Source organism: Montipora foliosa, chromosome 5, assembly GCF_036669935.1.
Source record: "Montipora foliosa isolate CH-2021 chromosome 5, ASM3666993v2, whole genome shotgun sequence".
Taxonomy (NCBI): Eukaryota; Metazoa; Cnidaria; class Anthozoa; order Scleractinia; family Acroporidae; genus Montipora; species Montipora foliosa.
Genome location: NC_090873.1, coordinates 46,165,911 through 46,189,924, shown reverse-complemented (window position 1 = coordinate 46,189,924; position 24,014 = coordinate 46,165,911). Strand labels below are relative to the sequence as shown.

Genomic DNA, 24,014 nt, shown 5'->3' with positions numbered 1-24,014 from the left:
AATGTGAATGCACTAATTCAGGGCTCAAAATTGCGACCGATACGGTCGCCAATGCGACTAAAACTTTTAACTTGGCGACTGAAAATTCGAGTTTAGTCGCCACTTTGGCGACTATGTTCCTCTGATAAATAAAACACTTAAGGTGACAAACAATTTCCTTAGTCTCATTTCTGCTTTTCTGAAAAAGGAAATGCAAATTAAATCTGTTTACCTTTTCCAAAAAAACTTGAATCGCGACCTCCGAGAGGACATTACAGCGTCTTTCGCATGATGATCGTGGGCGCAACATTTTGTTCAAAGGCCGCAGCATTCTGTCGCAGATTTGGTCGCAAGGAACCGGCTTTCACCATGTCTTCGATCAAGTGAGACGAGTCTACACCGAAAATCATGAATTATTTCTCACAAGAGAAGGATACACAGAGTGATTTTCACAATTTGCTGCAGTCTAGAAATTACCAGGAAACAAGATCGTTGTTAGAATGCAAACAAGAAGCATTTCAAAGCCTTTCAAAAATGTTTGTTCAGAGCGTACGATTTCTCTCGTGCAATGTGAAAGATGCAGTTGTTCCTGGCCAAAGTAACCCTGAAATGTTCTTATTACTTTGTTCGCTTACTGCTTAAGGTAAGATTGTCACGCAGAAGTGTTCAGGAGTTTTTTCTTTCGTGTTTTCATGTTTTAAGTCATTCAAGATCGAGTATTTCGGTCTGTCCCACAACCGCAGCTGCCACAATCTACCAGAAGCCGAACAACAATGCTAATTAAATGAGGCTCTAATCTGAGTTTCTGTTCTTGTACTAGCTGGCGACTGCATTTTTGCATTTGGCGACCATTTTTTCTTTGATAGTCACCAAAAGGCGACTTGGAATTTTTTTTAATTTCGAGCCCTGTAATTACTGACAATTTTGGCGTGGTCAGAATTCTACTTTGTGACAAAGGATACCCAGCCTTGTATAGATGTAGTACAACCCATACTCCTTTGCCTGCTTTGTTGACCTCATCCACATAATCTTGGGCTGAAATCTCTCTCACATCACCAAACTTTGATGCTTTCTGCACTTTTTGTATTTCTGCAATCCTTTGTTGCCTTTAAAAATAAACACTGCTGTATAGCTTACAAAACCACATGACCTGCTTCCAAATGACAAGTTAATACCGGTACTTGTCATTTTAAAACAATGGTTTAGTTTACCAGCGATTCTGGAAAAGCAAAAGAAATTGCCAGTTAAACTCTCCTACTCAATGAACAGTATTGTAAACCTTCCAGGGGTGTAGTTAGGATTTTTCAAAGGTTGGGGGGGGGGGGGGGAAGGGGGGCACACTCTCTTAAACCCAACATCCACACTGTTTTTTATGAAAGTAACAATTTTTCGACTGATCAGTGAGTGCAGGGGGAGGGACAAGCCTAGAAAATATGGTAGCTGCACAGATGAAGTAAGGTTCAGGTGACATAAATTACTCTGCTCCAGTCTCACAGATATGGTTTGTATTATGTTGGCTATACCTCTGCCTTCCTTTTCCTCAAAGTGAGAGGATGTCTTTTGAGAAATCTCTTGCTCTTGTCATTAAGATGACAGTAACTTATGTTAGGCAAATAATAACCATGCAATGTGATTCGTTGAATAGGATCATGTGACACTGCTGGGGGTTACATGTGCTTCTTGTGAATACTGTTTTTCTGTCTTGAACCTTAGTGAGTTGAGATTAAAGATGAATTGTTATTAACTTATGTCCACATTATCTCAGTCTTTTCAGGGCTAATTAAACAGGTGGGAGGACCCACATGACCTTGCTAACAACCATGGGCTGGGAACGAAGATTACAAATTGTACAGAACGTACTGAAAAATCCTAGCTAGCTGGATGCATCCAATTGAACATGAAATTTGGCTGAATTCAGAAAAACAGAACACAAATCTATAAGGAGGTCACAGTTTCATTCGAAACCTGAGCATGCGCTTTTAAATCCAGTCTCTCTAACAGAGAGGCTACAATACCACGACCAGGCTGAGATGGTTCATCTCGAGCAACAGTGGCTGAAATTGATATCCTCTAATAGGACCACTGGCATGGCTTATGTAATCCATCCCTAACAGATAGCCGTCATATGTGGGGCAATCTACTTGTCCAAATCCCTAACTGGAGGCTACCCAAGGGACATTGTCCTCCGTGTTGTGGTCTGACCTAATCTGGTCATGGGCATCTTTAACTTCCTAAATAAATTGTAAACTGCATATAAAATAAAGTCTGGCCAAAGTCCCCCACAAAAAGCATTGTGAATTAGTCCTGAAAAGTCCCGAGGGGAGAGACTAATAACTTCACTTCACAGCTGTCTGAGTCACTACCCTTCTCCCACGGGGCTTAATACTGCATATCACAGAGATAACATGGCCTGGGTATTTGACTCTTGAGGAAACTACCGCAATCAACCAGGCCCCAGTTGTTGAAACGATGGATAGCGCTATCCGCCGGATAAATCACTATCCACTGGATAACTCAATCGGTTTTGCTAGTGTTTATCCGCTGGATAGTGATTTATCCGGTGGTTAGCGCTATTCATCGTTTGAATAACTGGGGCCAGGAAGTATGTTGAGAAAAATCATACCTTATATGGTCAAAAATAGCTTAATGTGTTGTCAGCGTTTCAAAGGTAGATTTTTTTGTTACCTATACTGTAAAAGAATACGTTCATCCTCCTCGTCTTCTAATTCTTCTAGTTCATCTAATGTCATATCTTCATATGCTTTTACAACATTTAATCCCGCCGTTCTCCTCTGTACAGTCTCCTCTACAATGTTCACGAGCTGATCTTCCGTAACTTCGCTTTCTTTTTGTGGCAAAATTCCATGGCGTCGCAAAGCATCGTTCCATTCTGTATCCTCGTTTGGGTTCTGCATTACTAACATCTACCAAGTTTGACAGAATAAAAAAAAAAGAGAACATTCAATGACCTCTTCCTTTTTGTTTTTCTCGAGTAAAAGTGGTCAGCGATCTCCATCGTTATCACTGTTGCTGTCGTATATGGCTAGAACCCAAGCCACAGGTTTGTCATCTCTTTTATTTATCGACCAAAAAAAGCTGGAATTGTTCAAGCTTTGGAGATACAAGCATGAAGCTTTCACAGATTGTTAAGGGCCCCAAGAGAAAATATTTCCTGATGTGGGGCCAAGTCAAATTAAGCTCTGGAGTCCAGATCTGCGCATGCCCCGATTTTGCTAGCATGGAGGCTAAAAATGAAAAACGCCTTAAATGAAAGAGTTTTGTTTTTATATTTATATGTAGATAAGGTTTTTAGTTTCGCAAGTTATGTGGGAATTAATGGAGAAGAATGTGTAGTTGGTAATTGGTTAGTCCATGGAAAATGGAAAATGTGTGGAAAATGGAAAATGTAAGGACAGGTAGCGCAGTTTTTGCCACAGCGAAAAGAACCGGAAGGAAGTGCGGAATTAGAATGAGGAGTGACGGAAACATTAATACAGACCTATACACGAAACCTACGGACAAACACCAACATTTACTTTATTCCTTTTGTCATTCTCTACACACAAAAAAGCCATTCCTTTTAGCCTAGCACTCCGCCTACGACGAATTTGTTCTACCGACGAAACGTTCAAGATTCGCCCCACTGAACTAACGACATACCTTCTGAAACGAGGTTACAAACGTGACTTTGTTACTAAACAAATACAACTCGCCGCAGACATTCCCCGCATACATACCGTACAACCTAAACAGATAAACAAACCCGAACGCATACCTTTCATAACGACCTATAATCCATCACTTTCTTCCATCATCAACATAATAAAAAAACACTACAATCTACTTCTTTCCTCTGACAGCTGCAAAAATGCTTTCCTACATCTACCTGTTGTGGCTTTCAGGCGCTCCCCTTACCTTCGGGACCTGCTGGTAACAGCTAAACTGTCCCCTAATGTAACTCATTCTAATTCCGCACTTCCTTCCGGTTCTTTTCGCTGTGGCAAAAACTGCGCTACCTGTCTTAACATTTTCCATGGACTAACCAACTACAAATTCTTCTCTACTGGCGAAACACGCTCCATTAATTCCCACATAACTTGCGAAACTAAAAACCTTATCTACATGATTCAATGCAACAGATGCCATCTACAGTGCATAGGAGAAACTAAACTGACGACGTTTAAAAGACCGTTTTAATGAACACCACCTCACTTTAGATGACGCTAACACCAAATCCAAACCCACTAAAGTCGCAGAGCATTTCCTCTCCTCTCCCCACAACATCTCCAATTAAGGATATGCAATTAATTCCTATCGAAAAAATATTTTCTAACAGAGACTCGATCCGTAAGGCTAGGGAAGCTTTTTTAATTTCAAAAGGCAGGACAATTGATCCCAACGGTCTAAATATCCGCGAAGAAACGTATTAGATTTCAGTTTATTATTTAGAGTCATTTTCTTTTATTTTTCCGTTACTCTTAGTATTTGAATTCAAATTCGTTGTAACTGCCATGTTTTATCACATTTTTCCAGTATTACGTCAACATCCATTTACTACATAGAAGCAATTCAATGTAAACTCTCATTGTACCTGAAGAAGGCTGGTTTGGCCAGCCGAAATATAGTTGATTTTTATTCTGATAGACAGGAACAAATTTGGTTTCTGTCTATGGTCAAAGCTGCTTCGTTTTCGACTTGGGATGCTTCGTTTTCGAGTTTTGAGAACTTCGTTTTCGAGTTGGGATTCGGCTTCTTTTTCGACTTACTATAGGTAGTTCGATTCCGAACCTTTGGGTGCTTCGTGCTATGTTCTTCGTTTTCGAGTGCTTGGTTTTTCATACTTCCCCTGTACATGTTTACAGTAAGGCTCATATCTAATTGTCGGGTATTCTTAAAGCCGGAGACATTTTTTCTTTTATCTTTACCGGGCGTAATTTCATTTTCCGTTTAATTTTCATAATACAGGAGTCAAAACAACGTGATATCACAGAGCTGATAATAGAACGATTTGCGCTATATATTGAAAACTGCAACTGAACAAATCAGTTTCCGCGCCTTCGCCAAGAAAACACGATTCTTCCAAATTGCTGTCCTCTCGTCCTGCTGTAATCTCTGTATTGTTTAAACGCAATCTTTTAAATTATTTGCAAAAGGTAAGTTAAATGCTCCATAGATTGTAGAATGGTTCAGGAACAATCAATTCTATCCGAACATCGCTACTTTGAAACAATGCATTTATGGTCAGATTGTTAATAGAGATCAGGTTGGCTCAAAAGATGCTCTTCTGCTTGTTAAGCTTATCAAAAAAGGTCGTGTCACTATATCTTAGAACTGGATTTAAAAATAAAAAATGCGTGCGTTTTGCTTTTGACGCCATTACAGCTTTTTCTTTTCTTTTTTTTTTTTTTACTTTATTTTAATTCATGCTAAATCTTTTAGGGCGCGTTCGATTGACCCTATTCCGGAATAAGAATACGATGGGTGATGATTAAAACGGTATGTTTGGCGCGCTTCGAAGCAGCAAGGACAACAAACATATGTTTAAAATAGCATTTTAGTGGATGTTTGACAATTTTTATGTGAATCACCGTAAAAGCGAAGGATTTCTACCTTATATTCCACGCATTCTTATTCCGGAATACGGTCAATCGAACGCACCCTTAGATTAATTTCACACTGCGACAGAGGAACGGAAACAAAGTGTATGTTTCTAGTACATTGAGGCAAAGAAAGTAATTTGTGAGGCACGGATCATTCCAAGAAAAAAGAGTATTTCCATTTCGTTATTCGCGATTCTCTTTTTTTTCCCTTTTCTTTTTACCAGACTGCAGATTTCGTTCTTTGGTCGCGCTCTAATTACTATGCTGTGTCTTTCTGAGTTACTCAGGAAAAAAAGGTCAGTAATTTTCAAGTTCGTCCTAATGATCTTAAATACTATAATACTTCAGGAGTATTGAAACTAGCGCTGTGTGCTTACCAACGGCTGTGATTAAAATTCATCGCGAATAAACAATATCCTAGGCCTGCAGGCTTTACAAAACAACCGTAGCGCCGGTTTGAATTGACTGACATAAGTTTCAGGCACGCTACTAACAGTTAAAGTGCTACTATGATAAAAAAAATCATTTCCCTTTTTCTTCAGATTTTCAATGTGTTTGCTCAACTCAACACCTCACTGGCAAAATTTTGAGCTTGGATATTTATCCAAAGGCTGTTTACTTTGAGTGTAAATTTTGGATTTCACAGTCCGTTATTAATAGACCAATTCGGCGAACTCAATGTTGTACCCAATTCAAATCCTCTGGGAATAAAACATTTTGTTCCAAGAATTTCCATATCATTTAAATGTGAATGCTTCATTGTCATGCAAATTCAGCACACAAAGAATCTTAACCCCGAGAGATTTGAATTGGGTACAACATTGAGTTAGCCGAATTGGTCTATCGCGTTCAAAACCGACCGATGGGACCTCAGAGGATTGGATCTAGGGAAAGTGACGTTATTTACTCACCACCTTAAAATGCAGTTCATTTTATATGCAAAACACTAGTTTAAAAGTCTGAAAGCCCGAAATTCCCTTGCTGCATATTAATTAAGCCTCGTACACACGCATTGCATTCTTCAGAGCTAATGAGTCTTTGACGTTATTTTCTCCTCGATCCAGCTCTCTCTCAAATATTTCAAATTTGGTAATGGCGGACCATTAAATTGGAAAATTCTAGTTAAAATAAACAGGTGTGTTTTGAAATCAAGGCTTAAAACTTGGGTCACTTAGTGTTTAGTTAACATAGTTTTGAAATCAAAAGAAAAAGAAGAATTGACTTTTTGGTCATAGCACTTTAAATTAAGGGTGCGTTCGGTTGACCCTTATAACGATATGATGATTGCGTGACATTGAAAGAACATGCATCCTAGATTGCTGACTAGTGGTCGAATGTTCAGGAATCAGTATTCATTTATAAGTCTTAACATTTGTGATATTTATAAAACATTAATCACTTAGAATCTTCTAGACAATAGCGTAGTGCACCCTATATAAGAGAGTTAATGTGTTTTTTTGTTGTTGCCTTTGTTAAGTGAGTGAGATAGCCATCCTGTAGAGATTGTAATGCGGACTATTTCGTGGCGTGAATTAAGCAAGTGAGGTGAGTTTGCATTTATTGTTTCCTTTGCTGAAGACCATTGATCGGCTGTCCTGCTGACGGATCAATTAAACGTAACAAGAACGTTACTACCCTATTCCGGAATAAGAATACGTGGAGTGATGATTTAAAACGGAATGTCTGGCGTTTTGAAGCAACAAAATAATAAAGATTCTTATCAATAAAGATTTGGTAATGCAAAGACAGGCAAAAATTAACGATAAAAACCGACGTTTCGGTGTCTTCATGACGCCATTGTCAAGGAGAAATAAAAATTACATAGTTTGCGGCGAGGTGTAACATGAAATTAGCATACAGTGTTTGAAGCTAATTATATAAATACTTTTGCGCGAATTGAATCGCTTTGCACGTTCAGAGTGGGTTTTAGGTCTCTGATGAAAAGCATTTCATTCACCAAACAATCAAACTTATTTCTACACTTTTTCAGAATGCTAAATCGCCTCAGTAGGTCTTTTGGGACTTCGCCGTGCTGTTCGTGATAGTGTTTATATACTGAAGATGCCTTTTGTTTATGTCCATCCACACGTGTGTGTAAGACCTACTGAGGCGATTTAGCATTCTGAAAAAGTGTAGAAATAAGTTTGATTGTTTGGTGAATGAAATGCTTTTCATCAGAGACCTAAAACCCACTCTGAACGTGCAAAGCGATTCAATTCGCGCAAAAGTATTTATATAATTAGCTTCAAACACTGTATGCTAATTTCATGTTACACCTCGCCGCAAACTATGTAATTTTTATTTCTCCTTGACAATGGCGTCATGAAGACACCGAAACGTCGGTTTTTATCGTTAATTTTTGCCTGTCTTTAAAATAATAAAGATATGATTAAAATAGCATTTTAGCAGGTGTTTGACAATTTTACGTGAATCTCCGTAAAAACGATGGTGCAGGGATAGCGCAGTGGTGAGAGCACTCGCCTCCCACCAATGTGGCCCTGGTTCGATTCCCAGATCCGGTGTCATATATGTGGGTTGAGTACTCTGCACTGAGAGGTTTTCCCCGTGTACTCCGGTTTCCCCTCTCCTCAAACCCAAAATTTGACTTGATTTGTGTTAATTGTTAATTGTTAATTTCAATTTACAGTGTCCCCAATTAGTGCTTCTGCACTTTCTTCTGAAAGTTCCTTTCCTTTCCTTTCCTAACTTCCATTCCATGTATTCTTATTCCGGAATGTGGTCAATCGAACCCACCATAAGATTATCTTTTTTCTTACGGAAATTAGATTCCCTAGGATATTTCAAATGGGACATTGACCAACTTTATAGGAGCTGTCGGTCGGGCTACCCACATGACAATCTTGTGAAAAAGTCACAGTCTAGTTGTAATGAAACTTCTCAATGTAATATATACTGAAGATTTTACCGTGTGTAAATAAAGTATGTAATATGTATATGTATAGGAAATCGCATGAACGCGAGTGCATTTAGTGACGCATGGGCACGAGTGAAAATTGAAAGTTCTCCGGCGAGTGCAATTTGAGGACTTTCCGATCACGAGTGACCATCAAACACAAAATGCACGAGTAAGTTCATACAAGTTTTTACTCATCACATACTAGACAAAATCAACCCATCGCTTTGTTGTCATAGCACTTTCCGTATTGCACTCTGAAACCTCTTTTGCACTTAAACCTATTTATGCATTCGTCATTAACAAAAAAGAAACCCAATATTCTGTTGAGTAAATAATGAATATGTACTGATGTATAGTGTGAGACCCAGATGCCATCTCCTGGGGGTTCACCACTGTGGGTCGCCGGGCTTCTGGCAATCGGCATTCAAAAGTAAGAAAATTATGTAAAATAATAAGAGATTTTATGACCACTCGAAAACTCGGTAATAGGATTTTCTTTACAGTTGTGCTTTGTTACCTGGCCTTTAAATGAAAGTGAGGTTGGAGTTGACCTTGTCATGATACTGATCTCCCTGCTTTTCTTATGTTAAAGGTGTTCTCTTGCTAATATGTTGGAATGTATATAAAAAAAATAAATATTGCTAGTGCTAATCACCCTTACTTGCAGTCGAGGACTGAATTGCGAAGGGCGCGACTCACGACATCGGGCTGAAAGCATACAAAGACGCCTCTGGCTGCCGCTATACAGTCCATGTTTGATGTCGGAGCACAGCACCACAGCTAGATGTCAATTAGCTGTGAGTCGATTTTGATGAGGGAGGAAAACCGGAGGTACCCGGAGAAAAACCCTCGAGTCAGGTTGAGATCGACTGAAACTCAGCCCACATGCTGGCCGAGGCCAGAATTGAACCCCGGCTCGCAGTGGTGGGAGGCCCGATAGATAACCACTAAGCCACCCTGACTCCCTCAAGGTCAACTCTAACCTCAATTTCATTGACAGGCCAGGTAACTATACTAAGCACACAACTGTAAAATGGTCTATTTCGCCACTTTCAATTTTAAAACGAAACAGTTTTTGCTCCCCACTGAAATTTTGCATGGCTAAGGGCCGAAAGAAGTTCTCATATTCGGCTTAAAGCTATTATGGGGAGAATAAGAGAAGACAAATTGGCAAGGATGAAAATTTACGGAGTTAAAATTCCCCATGGAAAAATTCTACAGTGGTTTGAAAACTTAAAAAAAATAGGACTGAGTGGTAAGATACGTAATGAACACCAATGGGCAGTTTTCAGTACCGTCAATTTCACATGATAGTACGTTTTATTACTTTAAAAAGCAGATTAAACATCAAGCGTCTTTACCTTTCTTTCCTTCCAGCTTCATCCTTAAACTGTCGTTTAGTTATTGAAGAATGGTAGATGGGAAGTTAGAAGCAGTAGAGCAGCGAATGCTAGAGCTTGCCATTGCGATAAGTGTAGAAGACAGGGATCGAGAAGGAAGGGCTCATTTACATCTCGGCGGTGCTTACCTCAAGCTACCTGATCATCTGCAGGCCATAAAAAATTACACACAAGCATTACATATTTTCATAGAAAAAGGCTGCAGGGCTGAGGAGGGAGCAGTCTATAACAACCTTGGCATTGCCTATTTTTGTCTGGGTAATTTCAAACAAGCCGTTGAGTACTACGAAAAAAGTATTAGTGTTGCTAAAGAAGTGGGGGATATGGCTGGGGAGGGATCAACCTATCGAAATCTGGGAAATGCCTATCGCAGTCTAGTTAATTTTAAACAAGCCATTGAGTACTACGAAAAAAGTATTAGTATTGCTAAAGAAGTAAGGGATAGGGCTGGGGAGGGATCAACCTATGGAAGTCTGGGAAATGCCTATCTTAGTCTAGGTAATTTTAAACAAGCCATTGAGTACTACGAAAAAAGTATTAGTATTGCTAAAGAAGTAGGGGATAGGGCTGGGGAGGGAAGAACCTATGGAAATCTGGGAAATGCGTATTTTAGTCTAGGTAATTTCAAACAAGCCGTTGAGTACTACGAAAAAAGTATTAGTATTGCTAAAGAAGTAAGGGATAGGGCTGGGGAGGGATCAACCTATGGAAATCTGGGAAATACCTATCGTAGTCTAGGTAATTTTAAACAAGCCATTGAGTACCACGAAAAATATCTTAGTATTGCTAAAGAAGTAGGGGATAGGGCTGGGGAGGGAAGAGCCTATGGAAATCTGGGAAATGCGTATTTTAGTCTAGGTAAATTTAAACAAGCCGTTGAGTACCACGAAAAAAGTATTAGTATTGCTAAAGAAGTAGGGGATAGGGCTGGGGAGGGAAGAACCTATAGACATCTGGGAAATGCGTATTTTAGTCTAGGTAATTTTAAACAAGCCGTTGAGTACTACGAAAAAAGTATTAGTATTGCTAAAGAAGTAGGAGATAGGGCTTTGGAGGGATCAACCTATGGAAATCTGGGAAATGCCTATCATAGTCTAGGTAATTTTAAACAAGCCATTCAGTACTTCGAAAAATGTCTTAGTATTGCTAAAGAAGTAGGGGATAGGGCTAGGGAGGGATCAGCCTATGGAAATCTGGGAAGTGCCTATCTTAGACTAGGTAATTTTAAACAAGCCATTGAGTACTACGAAAAATGTCTTAGTATTGTTAAAGGAGTAGGGAATAGGGCTACGGAGGGATCAGCTTATGGAAATCTGGGAATTGCCTATCACTATCTAGGTAATTTTAAACTAGCCATTGAGTACTACGAAAAAGATCTTAGTATTGCTAAAGAAGTAGGGAATAGGGCTGGGGAGGGATCAGCTTATGGAAATCTGGGAAATGCCTATAATAGTCTAGGTGATTTTGAACTAGCCATTGAGTTCTACGACAAATGTCTTAATATTGCTAAAGAAGTAGGGGATAGGGCTTGGGAGGGATCAACCTATGGAAATCTGGGAAATGCCTATCGTAGTCTAGGTAATTTTAAACTAGCCATGGAGTACCATGAACACAGTCTTTGTATTTGCAAGGAATTTGAAGACTGTCTAGGAGAGGGAGTCGCGTGGTATTGGCAAGGTTATGATCACGAATTGTCGGGTTCCTTGAGTAATGCACTCAGTTGTTATCGTTTAAGTACAATACATTTTGATGAAACAAGGTATAGTCTGAAGTCAGAAGATGAATGGAAAATAAGTTTTCGTGATTTATACCGAATGTCATACACTGCTCTGTGGAGGACACTTTTGAAGAATGGAGAGATTGAAGAAGCTTTGTATGCTGCTGAGAAAAGTCGAGCACAGGCTTTGATGGATATTTTGAAAGATCAATACGGCATTGACTCTCAGTCGTTTTCTGCACTTGCTCCGAATCAAACTCTTACAGCTGCATTACAGCTTTTACCTTCACAAGCCGTTTTTGTGGCACTTGACGAGAACAAGATCACGTTTTGGGTGCTAAGAAAAGACAGCAAGATCAGCTTTCGACAAAACGAAATCGCGAATGGAAGTGCTGATTTGTTGATGGAAACTATTTTGAAAGGGATCAGCAAAGGGGATGGTGTCAGATGCGAGAATCGTTCTTTGGATCCATTACGCAGTGACCTGTCTTGCAGCAAAAAACCTATTAGTGAGGAAACAGTTCTACCATCTTCATCCACCGTTAACTCTTTACAACCGTTGTATGATGTCTTACTCGTACCAATTGCAGACTTGCTCCAAGGAAATGAGTTAATCGTTGTTCCCGATGGACCATTTTGCTTGGCTCCATATTCTGCATTGAGTGAATCTATCAGGATCCGCACCGTTCCCTCGTTGAGCGCTTTTAATGTGATCGTTGGTGCACCTGAAGACTTCCACAGTAAGACTGGAGCACTGCTTGTAGGTGATCCGTGGTTGAAGGAGGTTACTAACAAGAAAGGGGAGCCCATTTTGAAAGAGCTTCCGTGCGCAAAACAAGAAGTAGAGATGATTGGACAACTTCTGGATACAACACCGCTGACTGGAAAAAGTGCCACGAAAGCTGAGGTGCTGAAAAGTATGAAATCAGTTGCTTTAGTTCACATTGCAGCACATGGATGCCCAAAAACGGGAGAAATTGCTTTAGCCCCAAATGTCGAACGGAAATCGCCAATCCCCAATGAGGAAGACTTCATTTTGAAAATGTCGGATGTTCAAACAATTTCTCTTCGAGCAAGGCTAGTTGTGCTGAGCTGTTGTCACAGTGGCCAGGGAGAAGTGAAGTCTGAGGGAGTGGTGGGAATTGCAAGGGCTTTCTTGTGTGCTGGAGCTCGGTCTGTTTTGGTGTCACTCTGGGCAATTGATGACGAGGTAACGTTGCTGTTCATGAGGAGCTTCTACCAGCACCTGGTAGATGGAAAAAGCGCAAGTGCAGCTCTTCAACAAGCAATGAAATCTATCCGAGAGTCAAAGCAGTATTGCGCTATAAAGCACTGGGCGCCATTTGTGCTGGTTGGCGATGATGTCACGCTGGAATTTCCAAAAAAATGGTAAGTGAAGTTCGAGTTTAACTCCGAAAACAAGAATGCTTTCAAATTGGAAAACTGACGATAGGAATCAAATAGGTCTAAGATGGCATGATAAAAAGAAGCTACCTTCGTAGTGAAAACAATTCAAAGTTTCCTCTAACACGCTTTTGCCACAAATGTAATTTCCTTACGCCTATCACGCATGCACAGAAGCATAAAGGATACATTTCACATTGGTGGACAAACTGTTTTCGTTCAGCCTTTTCTGGCTTTTTGTTAACTGGTGAAGATAGCTCATTTTATCACCTCGTGATGTCTCTTTTGGTGTTTCGGTTCTCCCATAGATCTTTGTAAGGAATTTGAAGACAGCATCATCCTGCACGTAGCCATTCGCATCGGCGCATTGTGTATGCTCGAAAGAAGCAGCTATATTTAGAGCTGTTTTTATTTATTTTTTCTTCTTCCAGAATCGATGTCGAAGATGCTAGAAGACTACCTGGCAGAGCCTGACGCTTCAGTGATTGCCGAACTTGTAAAAGAAGTAGAACGGGTTAACAATCATGGTTATGCCAGTAGAAGCTCCAAAGGTTTAGCAGAAGTTTCTCATATATCCTCAAAAGGCAGTGTTGCTCCAATGGCGATCGAAATCATAGTGCTTTAATTGAGTTGCTAAAAATCATGTTTTATTTAGTTCTTTTAAACTGTTTTTGCATGTTGCAGGAGTGTAAGCCAGTTTCAAAAGAAAAGAAAAAAACACTTCTGCTGATGACCCTTAGCATTTTACCGGCTTTTACCGTGATGAGGAAACATTTGCAATATTCAAAGATCACAAAATACAAGGGAAACGACGGGTGAAATATTTTTCCTGTTCTTCTTCATAACAAATGAATGAAATCATCAGCAATAAATAGAAGATATTACACGGTGGCGAGAAGATATGAATTTTATGTTCGAGTGGCAAGAACAATATTGAGCCAACGTGTAATGAGCCAACGTGTAATGTTATTTTTATTATATGGAGACTAAATATTATTTATTATATGGTAATGTTCTTTTTATTATATGGAGACTAAATATTGATAAATTCCGATTTTATTGTGTTTCAAAGTAGTCAAGTTTTACAAATACGGCTGGGCTTTATAAAAAAGGCGGGAATCGTGACGCCATTGAACGATACGACACTCACAAAGGTGACATACGGAAAATACGCCACTCGGGTCCCGGATGTAGTGGCGTATGGAATCTACGAGTGGTTTAGTTCCCAGTAAAACACTCTCCTCCATATAATAAAGAAGACGTTTTTCTTTTCTTAAAGTGGTACTATGATCAAAAAATCATTTCCCTTTTTTCTTCAGAATTTGAAAGCGTGTTCGCTTAACACCTAACTGGCAAAATTTTGAGCTTTGAGTTTTATCCAAAGCCTGTTTATTTTGAGTGTAAGTTTTGGATTTCATAGTCCGCCATTATTCACGTTCAAAACTGGCCGATTGGACCTCAGAGGGTTGGATCTAGAGAAAATGACGTCATATACTCACTAGCTTAAAATTTCAGCGTGTAAACGCAATTTATTATATATGCAAAACACGGGTTGAAAAGTCTGAAAGCCCGAAACTCTTGTGCTGCATATTAATTAGGCCGCGTACACACGCATTGCATTCTTAAACTAGTGAGTGTTTGACGTCATTTTCTCCTCGACCCAGCTCTCTCAAGATTTTAAAGTTAGCAATGCCGGACCAATAAATAAGAAAATTCCAGCTAAAATAAACAGGTGTCTTTTTAAAATCAGAACTTAAAACTTGGGTGAGTTAGTGTTTAGTTAACATAGTTTTGAAATCCAAAGGAAAAACAAAATTTTTTTTTGGTCGTAGTACCACTTTAATAAATTTCCAAGTTTTTTATAGGGCTTACTCCCTCGCGTTATCGGTGGTGTTTTTAAGCAAAGTGAAAGAATGTGTTTGCATTCGAAAGTAGTTAAATTCCTGGAATAATAGTTGGGTAACTGACAAATCCACTGCAAAGTTAGAAAAAATTATCTGGAGCAGACTCAGCCACCTTCACAACTGTAATATTTAAAGGTGGCTCTGAATCCGCTCCAGAGAATTTTTTATACCTCAGCAGAGAGTTTTATCTTAGGCTGATAACCACTTTACAGCAATAAAAAATGGGGGTCACCAAGTTCGTTTCTGAGATATAAGCTTTTGAAGACAAAATATAGGGCAATTTTTTAGAAGGCTTTTTCGTTGCTATGATAAATTTTTACGTCACGTCAAGAGAAAATGAGGGGACAGAGAGGGAGGCTCCCGGTCTAGCCCTTGGGATATGTCATGTCCACGAAAGTTATTTTTAGACGAGCGGAAGTCTTCCGAGACGTCCGCATGCAGGCCAGCCTCGATCCGATGTTTGAAAGAAAATAAATATTCATCAGCCTTCCACGTGCGCCGTCATTTTCTCTTTTCACTAAGAACCTGAGAACGAGGCAAGACTGCATGCGGACGTCTCGGAAGACAGACTTCCGCTAGAACAAAGACTTCCGCTCGTCTAAAAATAACTTTCGTGGACATAACATATCCCGGCCAACACCCTGAGCCTCCCTCTCTGTCCCCTCATTTTCTCTTGGTCACGTTAATGAGTGCGCCTTGTTAAGAAATAATTAGTGTTTCATTTAATTGGTACCATAATATTTGATGTTATGTGAAACAATTGGGGTGGATTCAATCCTTCAAATAGTGCAGTTGGTTGAAAGTGTTGGTTTGAGCCTCAAGGAAGGAAAGGGTACAGGCAGCCTATACTATGGCCTTTAATTTAGACCATTTCCGTCGCAAGGACAAAACTGATGGTATTTGGATATCCGGGTCATGTAACGGAACCGAATGTTTAACTTACGCTTAAAACTGAAAACCCTAATTTAATATAAGGCTCTGTTGCATTTTGCGATTTTTCATGCAACTTCTCTTGAAACGCCATAGCGAGAGACAAGTTGCAAGTTGCACACTTAACAACTGGCAAAAACAAGGAGAGAGCCCTTCGCGGAAAGTAGAATCCCTTGCTACTTTTACGCATTGGTTTACGTAAATTAGCAACGAAGGTTTCAAGCAATGGTTGCTGTGATATCTGCCCTGCATCTTGTGTCGCAGCAGATTGCGTCATCAGCCAGTGAAATGTTCCTTTAACCTCATGAGATCATCGAAAGCGAGATAAATTGCAAGAAACGTTGACAAGTTTAACAACCGTCAAGCGGCTAGCTTTGCAGTATGAGAACTCTTGTCGAAACAAAATTGAGAGACAAGTTGCTCGAAAAGTTGCCGAGTCTAACAGCACCTTTATGGGTCAAGTAAGTAAGGAAACCATCGAACGTTGGATAAGACAATTCACTCTCCATTTGCTTATCATCTGAATTTATTAGAAATCATAAACTGTATGCTCAGTTTTACAAAACGTATAAAAATGTGTCTTCCAAACGCACATACAAAATAAGTTTGTGAACGTACAGATCTGTAGATTAATGTATATTTTTTGCAAAATGTTACAAAAAAGCTTCGAAGACGAAAACACTCGGAAAAGCGATATTAAAACACGAGGTATTAAGCACCCTGGAAAGGAAACAGTGTTAAAAGTCGGGGATTAGATGTAATAACTGTGTATATCTACAGTTTGTACAAGGTATGAACACCGATTTTAAAAGGGCTTCCTTTCAAGGGTGCTTCCTTTTTGATAGGTTCGATGTCGATACTATCCAAAAAAGACGACATAGCTCTGGTTTCAAAAGGTTTGCATGTGTTTCTCAATTGCTACTCCATCCATGAAAACAGCGATTTATTTTCGTCCTGGTGTAAACATAAAAACAAACAGTCTGGAAAAGTTAATTAGCCAAAATGAAGTATGCTACAACAATAAAGGATTTATACTTTGGGATGCCAATATGACCGTAATTTCATTTTTTGCTTTGCTTTTTTCTTGTTTGCGGGTGGGGGGTGGGGAGGGGGATAAGTACTTGTTGTAGATTGCAAGGGTTGGTTTTTTCTACAACTAAGATTTTAAGTGGCCCCGGAATTAGAGAATTTACAAACGTGTACCCCTACTTCACATTTCAAGTATTAATGTGCACATTAGTCTGACGTATTATTGACTGAATACTTTTTATGATGGCAGCAAATTCCAATAAAAAGATCATTAATGTTTTACTTGTCATGCTTTAAGCAAAACGTATTTAATGTCATGATAATAGACCATTTTCGAATTCTCACGGCTGGACTGGATCTAGCATGGAATGGAGGCTAATGCGGGCAAATCTTTTCAAATGCAAATTAATTTGCCCGCATTAGCCTCCATTTCATGCTAGATCCAGTCCAACCGTTAGAATACGAAACTGGCCTATTGCATACTTCTGCCAAACGAGCTCTTTGCAATCGTACTTCTCGTTTGAAGCGTATTACACACATCACAGTTCCAAGAAAAACAAACACAGTGATAAGCGCCATCGCCACGAACGCTCTCAATCCAGATGAGAGCGTTGTCGGCTTGAAGCTGTCCACAATGACGTTGTGGTGTGGAATGTGGAAAATAAGGGAAAACTCAATTACAAGTCATAGTTTTCTATGCTTTGAAGCGCTGGTAACAGTGAAAGCCCCACGTTGAACCATTTACACCCCTCGCTCCGGCAATCAGCGCTTCGTTCAACGAGTATTGGAAGTCATAGCTATATATACAGATCAGAGTTAATTAGGACCATGTGGGAGCCAGCGAGCCATGCCACGTCGCTGATGCTTTACGAGCCAACAGCTATCCCTCTCATGTTATTTCCAACATCTTAAACAGGTGATCTGGTGACGTAATTTGGAGGACTGGGAAGAAAAATTTTAACCGCGCGCGGCCTTAGGTGTTGTTTCCAAACTCTCTGCAGTATTGCTATCGCCAAAACTCAACAGATCATTACGTGTCTACCACATTTCCTGTTATTGAATGAACATTGAAGTAGACCCGGCAAGATCTAACCTTGCCTTCGAAAGCAAGGCCGCACGCGGCTGTGGGATACGGCCTTAAAATTTTTCTCCCCAGTCATACGTACATACATACATACATACATACATACATACATAAATTTATTTGTTAAGGCGGGTCGGAAAAGGCAACCTTAAAAGCTGATGTGGACCCGCCGAATAAAAGTGTTAAAAAAAAAATGAAAATATTAAATGCTCAAATACTAAAATACATCGAAAAGTCTAAAATTAGTAATAATAAAAGTCCTCCGAATTACGTCACTAGATCACCTGGAAAGAAACAAAATTTTCCAAACCACCCACACACGCCATCCCCACGCCTGAGGAATTGGTTTGCATGTTTTTTAAATGGCTTGCGCCTCAAGAGAAACCTATCAGTTTTGCTGTCCTTCCCTTCATCAATGGTATCACGCAACTACTAACAAGAATTCCTCGAAGGCACGACGTTCAAGTCGTAAATAAGCCCTTCAAGACTTTGTAACAAGAATTTCCTTCTCCCAAAGTCAGACCATCTATTAAACATTAACCGAATGTGATTGGTGTTATGTAGGTGAAACCGGCCGGTGTTTTGAAACTTTGTTTTGAATTTCAAAACATGTGCTAATGGATTAAACATTGAGAAACATGCATGGGCATTCGACCATCGCATAGGTTTCGATAATTCTAGTGTTATCGACAAAGGCTCTTTTCGCACTAGAAAAGCTTTGGAGGCTTGGCATACCTCTGCTACCAAGTTTCAGCCAGAGAACGTTTTTATTGTATTTTGATTAAACAATTTCTGTTAACTGTTTGTGCATCTCACGGATACGCCCTTATAGGCGTCTTGTTTATCATTATTTTAGTTCGTTTCGGAGGAACGGCGTTGAAGCTTAGCAATGATTTGCCGCCGGAATCGTGTTCGCGTTTCGCTAAAACGTGACATCATTGGTCATTCGCTGAAAACGGAAAGTTCCCAAAGCACGTGCAGAGCAATTGATTTGCTTAATCACCCTCTCATTCCCACGATTAAAACGTCCCTTCTCCCAACTAGTGTCATGGAGTTCTTGATTGTGTGATCACACCTCATCTTAAGCTGGTAATTATCTTCATTTTCAACGCCTGTCTGAATGAAATTTCATTGAAATTGTGGGGAGAATTACATGCTGGTCATTCCTGGAAGTCAATGCGTTAAAGGATATTTTTTTTATCGAGTACTGAGGCTCGTTGGTCGCCACGTACTTGGACAAAATTCCTTGTAATTTATAACCAATCTCAAAAGAAATTTTTATCACAAAAAAGAATGATCTGGTCCAATTTTGTAGCTGAAAGTGAAGTGCCCAAAGAGATTTTTTCTCCTTGAGGAAATCCCGCTTTCAGAAAGAAAGACCTTAGACAGCAATGACCAGAATTAAGGTTGCTGAACAGCGGTTTTAAATTCGTTAAAAACTAAATATTTTAAGCAAGGGCCGATACAACGTAGATTTGATTTTAGTGGTGTACTATATTTCGGCTGGCCAAACCAGCCTTCTTCAGGTACAATGGTTTGCTGGGGGTGCTCAGTCTCGCGGGCTCAGAAAACCTGGTTGTGGTCATTGTTATTTAAGGTTTTTCTTTCAGAAATTGGTAGCTGGAAGTTACCCGGCCTTTTTTTACCACGATTCTCCCTGCGAAATATTCAGAAAATGCATCCAGACAATGCTAACTGACCTGGTTGAGTGCTAAGAATGTCAAAAGAACTGATCAAAGACAAGATACAAACAGCGGTCACAAACATAGTAAAACGCATATCAGTTAATTGATAGATTGACGCGCGCTGTGATTGGCTAAAAGCAGCTAAGCGCAAGGGCATTATTCTCCCATAATGCTCATGGGCCGATTATGTATTATGCAAATTAATTAGTTTTTTCTTCTTTAGAACCGTTCTGTTAGCCATATAAAAAATAACTTAATAACCTTGACCGTTCGGTCGTTACAGCAAAATCTCAAACCTCGGCCTAGCTGTAGTGACCTCGCTATCGCTCGGTCAATACGGCAAGGCCTTAGTTTGAGATTTTGCTGTAACGTCCTCACTCTGGGTTATTAAGTAGTTAATATCACTATGGCATGTGTCACCCTCAGACTTAAACTTGTCGCGTAGACAAGACGCCATCATATGAAAGGTGTGTGGCCCTGAATAATTGCACGCACAGTCTGCAGATGATATGTACAAAATTCTGACCCAAATTGACCCATTGTAGTGCTGGTCATGAATAAAATCTTGAGAATCGAGATGTTTCGTGCCATTTGTCTCGCAGGGTTCAGATCAGTTGCAGGAACTAAGGAAAATTAGTGCCCAGTTATTCATGCAGAAGTTTGAATAATTTTTGTTACTGCCGAGTTTCTGCATTTCTAAAAAAAATTTACAGACGTCATTGTCTAGATATAAGGGAGCTTACGAAACGAGGACGACGACGGCTACGAGGACTTCATTTAAAAATACGAGTTCGCGTTATTCATATCACTACGAAACTATTTCATGTCGTTTCGCGTTAAAAATGTGCAGTAACTGTCGAGGAATTAACCTGGTATGAGTGAGTTGGAAGCGTAGAGAGAGAACTGAAAATTCATCGTCATGTGCTAACGTCCTCCACAGAACCTTGAATTTGGTCATTTCACGTCGTCATTTAGGAGATGACGGCAAAGAAATGTACCAAAATGTAAAACGCACGTGCAGAGCGTGCAGAGCCATTGTTTTTGCTCACTGAACCTATTGTTTTATAGCGTCGTCGTTGCCGTCGGCGTCATCGTTTCGTAAGCTCCCTATAAACATGATGAGATCGCCTTCTTACTGAGAGCGCCTAATTTACATTTTACCAACACATTAGCTGACTATACTCAGTAAATTGTATTAGTTCTTAAACTGAAGTAGAAAAATGTCTGTTCTCATTGACGCTCCAAAACCAGAAAACCAGAAAACCAGAGCGTGGAAAGGAAAAGCGGCACATGTTGGAGGATTGGGGAGAGAAACATTTTCCCCAAAGTGCAGGACACAGAGTTCTCGTTGAATGAACGGTCTGGCAGAGTTTGTGGCCGGCTTAGGGTGATTTTTCAAAAACTGAGTTGTATGGGACCACGTAAGCAACAGCAGGTGTTAAGTCAAGTGCTGGGCGAACAGATATGCACCGAGTTGATCTCATAAGAACAACGACAATCCAAATTAATGACAGGTAAGGTGACGAGAACCAACACAGTTGATCACGACAACTGCAATCTGAAGAATGTTCCCAGCATATTGAAGTAGTTACAACAATTCAAAGGTCAAGTTTGTGTTCGTTCAATTTTGTTAACAAAGTGTTAAACAAGAGGAGCTCAGCTGTAAAAGTCAAACAGCCGATCACGACAATCTGACTAACAGCTTTTTTATGAAATGCGTAAATGAGACTTAAAGGGGGTCAGGAATTAAGAAATAACTATTATAACTAGAAACAAAGTGAACACTTAACGTAAAATTGGGGGAATTGTGAAGCAAAAGCTGCAGATCTGTTCCCGAGTGCTCAATAACTTTAAGGTTAAAAGTCATTTCAATTATTCAGCCAAGAGCTTTCCAAGAGGGATATTATGCGATTAGAAAAGAGAAAAGGAAAGGATTGTATGAAACCAAAGGAAAAAAAATTCCTTTCGATGATTTTTATCTCAAAATGATTTTTGTCTCAAAATGTTTCCTTAAGTGAACAGTCCCGTTCAAAAGAAGATGGCCATTTTAATTGTCTGAGGCTTTGTGGGTGTGTCATGCGACCCAAAATGCTTTTTTTTCTTTTTGAGGAATTTTTGATAAGGTGATAGGAGAGGGCGGAGCTCGCAACTCGGACTCTTAAATTGTATCAAATCAACTGTTGCCAAATTGTGCCCTAAGTTTGCCACCTGTTTGCGAAAATGATACCAAGTTACAAACAAACAAAAGCATCAAAGTTATCAAACCTCTCAACTTAGGGTATATGAGCTTTTCGCCAGTTGCCAGTAAAAAAGATAACAGGCATATGACCTTAAACCGCAAACTTCGCCGGCCGAAACAAACATCCTCTCTGCTAATTGATTAAATGAGTAGGAAACTGATTTCCTCAAAAAGTCACGGAATAGATCATCGGTAGATACGTAACTGCTTTGAGAAAAATCACTTCTGTTAACTCAGGTCGGCTATATAGTAGGCGAGAGTTGTTGCACGTGTTTTTCGATTACAGTTAACCGAATACGTTGACGAAACGCTGTGAAAGGAGATAATTGGTGGTTGTTTAACCGTAAAATCACTCGAAAAATCTATTGACGGGATGTGAAATTCCTAAACGAGGTAAAATAAATTCAACATCTTTAGTCCATGAATAACGCCTTCCAAAGACCTTCCGTGTCAAAATATTCAGTCGGCTCTCTATATTAACTAGTTAGCTAAGTACGTGTACATAATATAGAACACAGTAAACTTGGAAAAGGACACTGGTCTCCGCCGATTAATATTAACTTTTTAGGTCGTCAAGCTTTTCCAAAAGTAGGGTGCTTTGTTCATGATGTAAAGGCCTGATTTATTGCTGGAAGACTCCTACGTAACACGCTGTTTTACGATCATCGTTGTTCATTATCTTTATCCGGAAATCAGTTTAGGTTTATTTTTTAATAAACATTTGACAGCGTTATCTTTGCGCTCAGCATAATGGCAACTGGGCCATTGCATAAACATTGCTAGTGCGCGCACCTTCTCTGGAACTCAGTGAGAGGACATACGTACTAAGGCACTAATACTTCTTCAGGGATGTGGGCAATAACGGTTGGTTCACGTGTTATTTTCACCATATTGCTAAGTTATACACCAGCATGAAGTTAATTCGAAAGTGTGTGTTGTCTGTTTTGCGGGAATTTCCTCAAAAGTATGCCACAAATTAAAATTAGCCTTTGCGAAAAGTGATGTGCCAAAAATAGAAGAAGCGGTTGCTGTGGTTTGAAGTTTAGTTCCGACTTGATAATTCATGACGGATCGGTGGCCTGTGATGACTTTCTTGCAATCTTTAAGCGAATTACCTTGACACTGTGAAGCGTAAGATTGCTAATTAAGCTTAGTGCTTTCGGCTAAAATACTTTACAAGCTCGCCCTCGGCTGGCTTTTAAATTAACAAATTAAATCAGCGCCAAAAATGGAAGGAGCGGTATAAAGGGAAACAGAGGGGGAAAAACTCTCCTATCCCCGAATCCTTCCCTTTCCCCAGTCATCTCTTTCCCCACGGGGTTGAATACACGGGTAAATGAATTCCTGAGAGCGAAATCATCATAGACTTATAATATATAGATATCGAGGAGTTTAAGTTATATCCGAAAGAGGGGAATGATATTATTTTAGAATATATGAAATGGAATGGACATGAAATTAATTAAAGTTGTGAATGATCATGGGAGTAAGATAAGCTGCTTATCTCTATAATGTTAGGTTGCTTATCTACTGAACTACGGTGATCTTTCTTTCTTTTGAACAGACATCTGGGGCAGTAAGACGAGCACCTTTTGTGTCTGAACCCCGACTGGATCAACGTACTAGTGATATTAAAATGATATTGATTAGAACTAGTAGAGGAGAAAGTGCCAGCTTTTTAATGAAAGCTGCCAATGATGAGGTTCTTATCTCCTTGGACAAGGACGATAAATAGGAGGGCCTTACCAAGGTGAAGGGATCTCCGTTAAAGAGTGAAATCGTCTGGGGTTAGCTAAAATAAAAATCAGTGAATGACTGCCGCTGTGGGTGGTCAAAGAATCATGGGCACCCAACGAGAATATAGTTCAAAACCACTTAAACATAGCATTGTTAAACGTATTTTAGTATTTAAACAGTATATATAGGCATATTGTTCTCCCCTAAAATTTTTTCATCTGTTCGGATTCCCTAGCTGAAAGTCTAGTGATCCGAAAATTATAGGGATCAAAACTTACCTTTTCGAAAATTTCAGCCAGAAAAAAGGCTCCCGAAAATTCTAGGTAACCTTTTTAGGGCAAAAATCCGTTTAAAATGGGCAATTATACCATGTTTTAGATGTTCGAAAA

At 39.6% G+C, this 24,014-nt stretch overlaps 2 protein-coding genes and 1 long non-coding RNA gene across 3 annotated transcripts in view; 2 read left to right on the top strand and 1 right to left on the bottom strand.

Annotated features, from left to right (window-relative positions):
- The window catches only part of LOC138004440 (phosducin-like protein 3), a 12,022-nt gene extending 9,007 nt beyond the window's left edge, over positions 1–3,015 (bottom strand). Inside the window, exons 1-2 of the mRNA XM_068850952.1 lie at positions 2,665–3,015; positions 942–1,085 (exon numbers count right to left, since the gene is read on the bottom strand). Of these exons, the coding sequence (XP_068707053.1) occupies positions 942–1,085; positions 2,665–2,903 (383 nt within the window). The 5' untranslated portion in view covers positions 2,904–3,015. The remainder of the gene's footprint in view (positions 1–941; positions 1,086–2,664) is intronic.
- Positions 3,016–5,024: 2,009 nt separating this feature from the next.
- On the top strand, positions 5,025–10,037 carry LOC138004439 (uncharacterized). The gene is made up of 4 exons (XR_011123788.1): positions 5,025–5,132; positions 5,804–5,875; positions 7,057–7,124; positions 9,874–10,037. It is a non-coding gene; the product is annotated as an uncharacterized lncRNA (long non-coding RNA).
- A 182-nt stretch (positions 10,038–10,219) lies between these two features.
- On the top strand, positions 10,220–16,803 carry LOC138002822 (tetratricopeptide repeat protein 28-like). The gene is made up of 3 exons (XM_068848800.1): positions 10,220–10,310; positions 10,572–13,002; positions 13,449–16,803. Coding segments are annotated over exons 1-3 (2,523 nt in total). The 3' UTR covers positions 13,450–16,803.
- Positions 16,804–24,014: the final 7,211 nt, after the last annotated feature.

Coding starts and splice junctions, on each gene's coding strand:
- LOC138002822 (XM_068848800.1), top strand. CDS start 10,220: ATGGCTGGGGAGGGATCAACCTATCGAAATCTGGGAAATGCCTATCGC. Junction 10,311..10,571: donor CATTGAGTACTACGAAAAAA/GTATTAGTATTG, acceptor TTGCTAAAGAAG/TAAGGGATAGGGCTGGGGAG.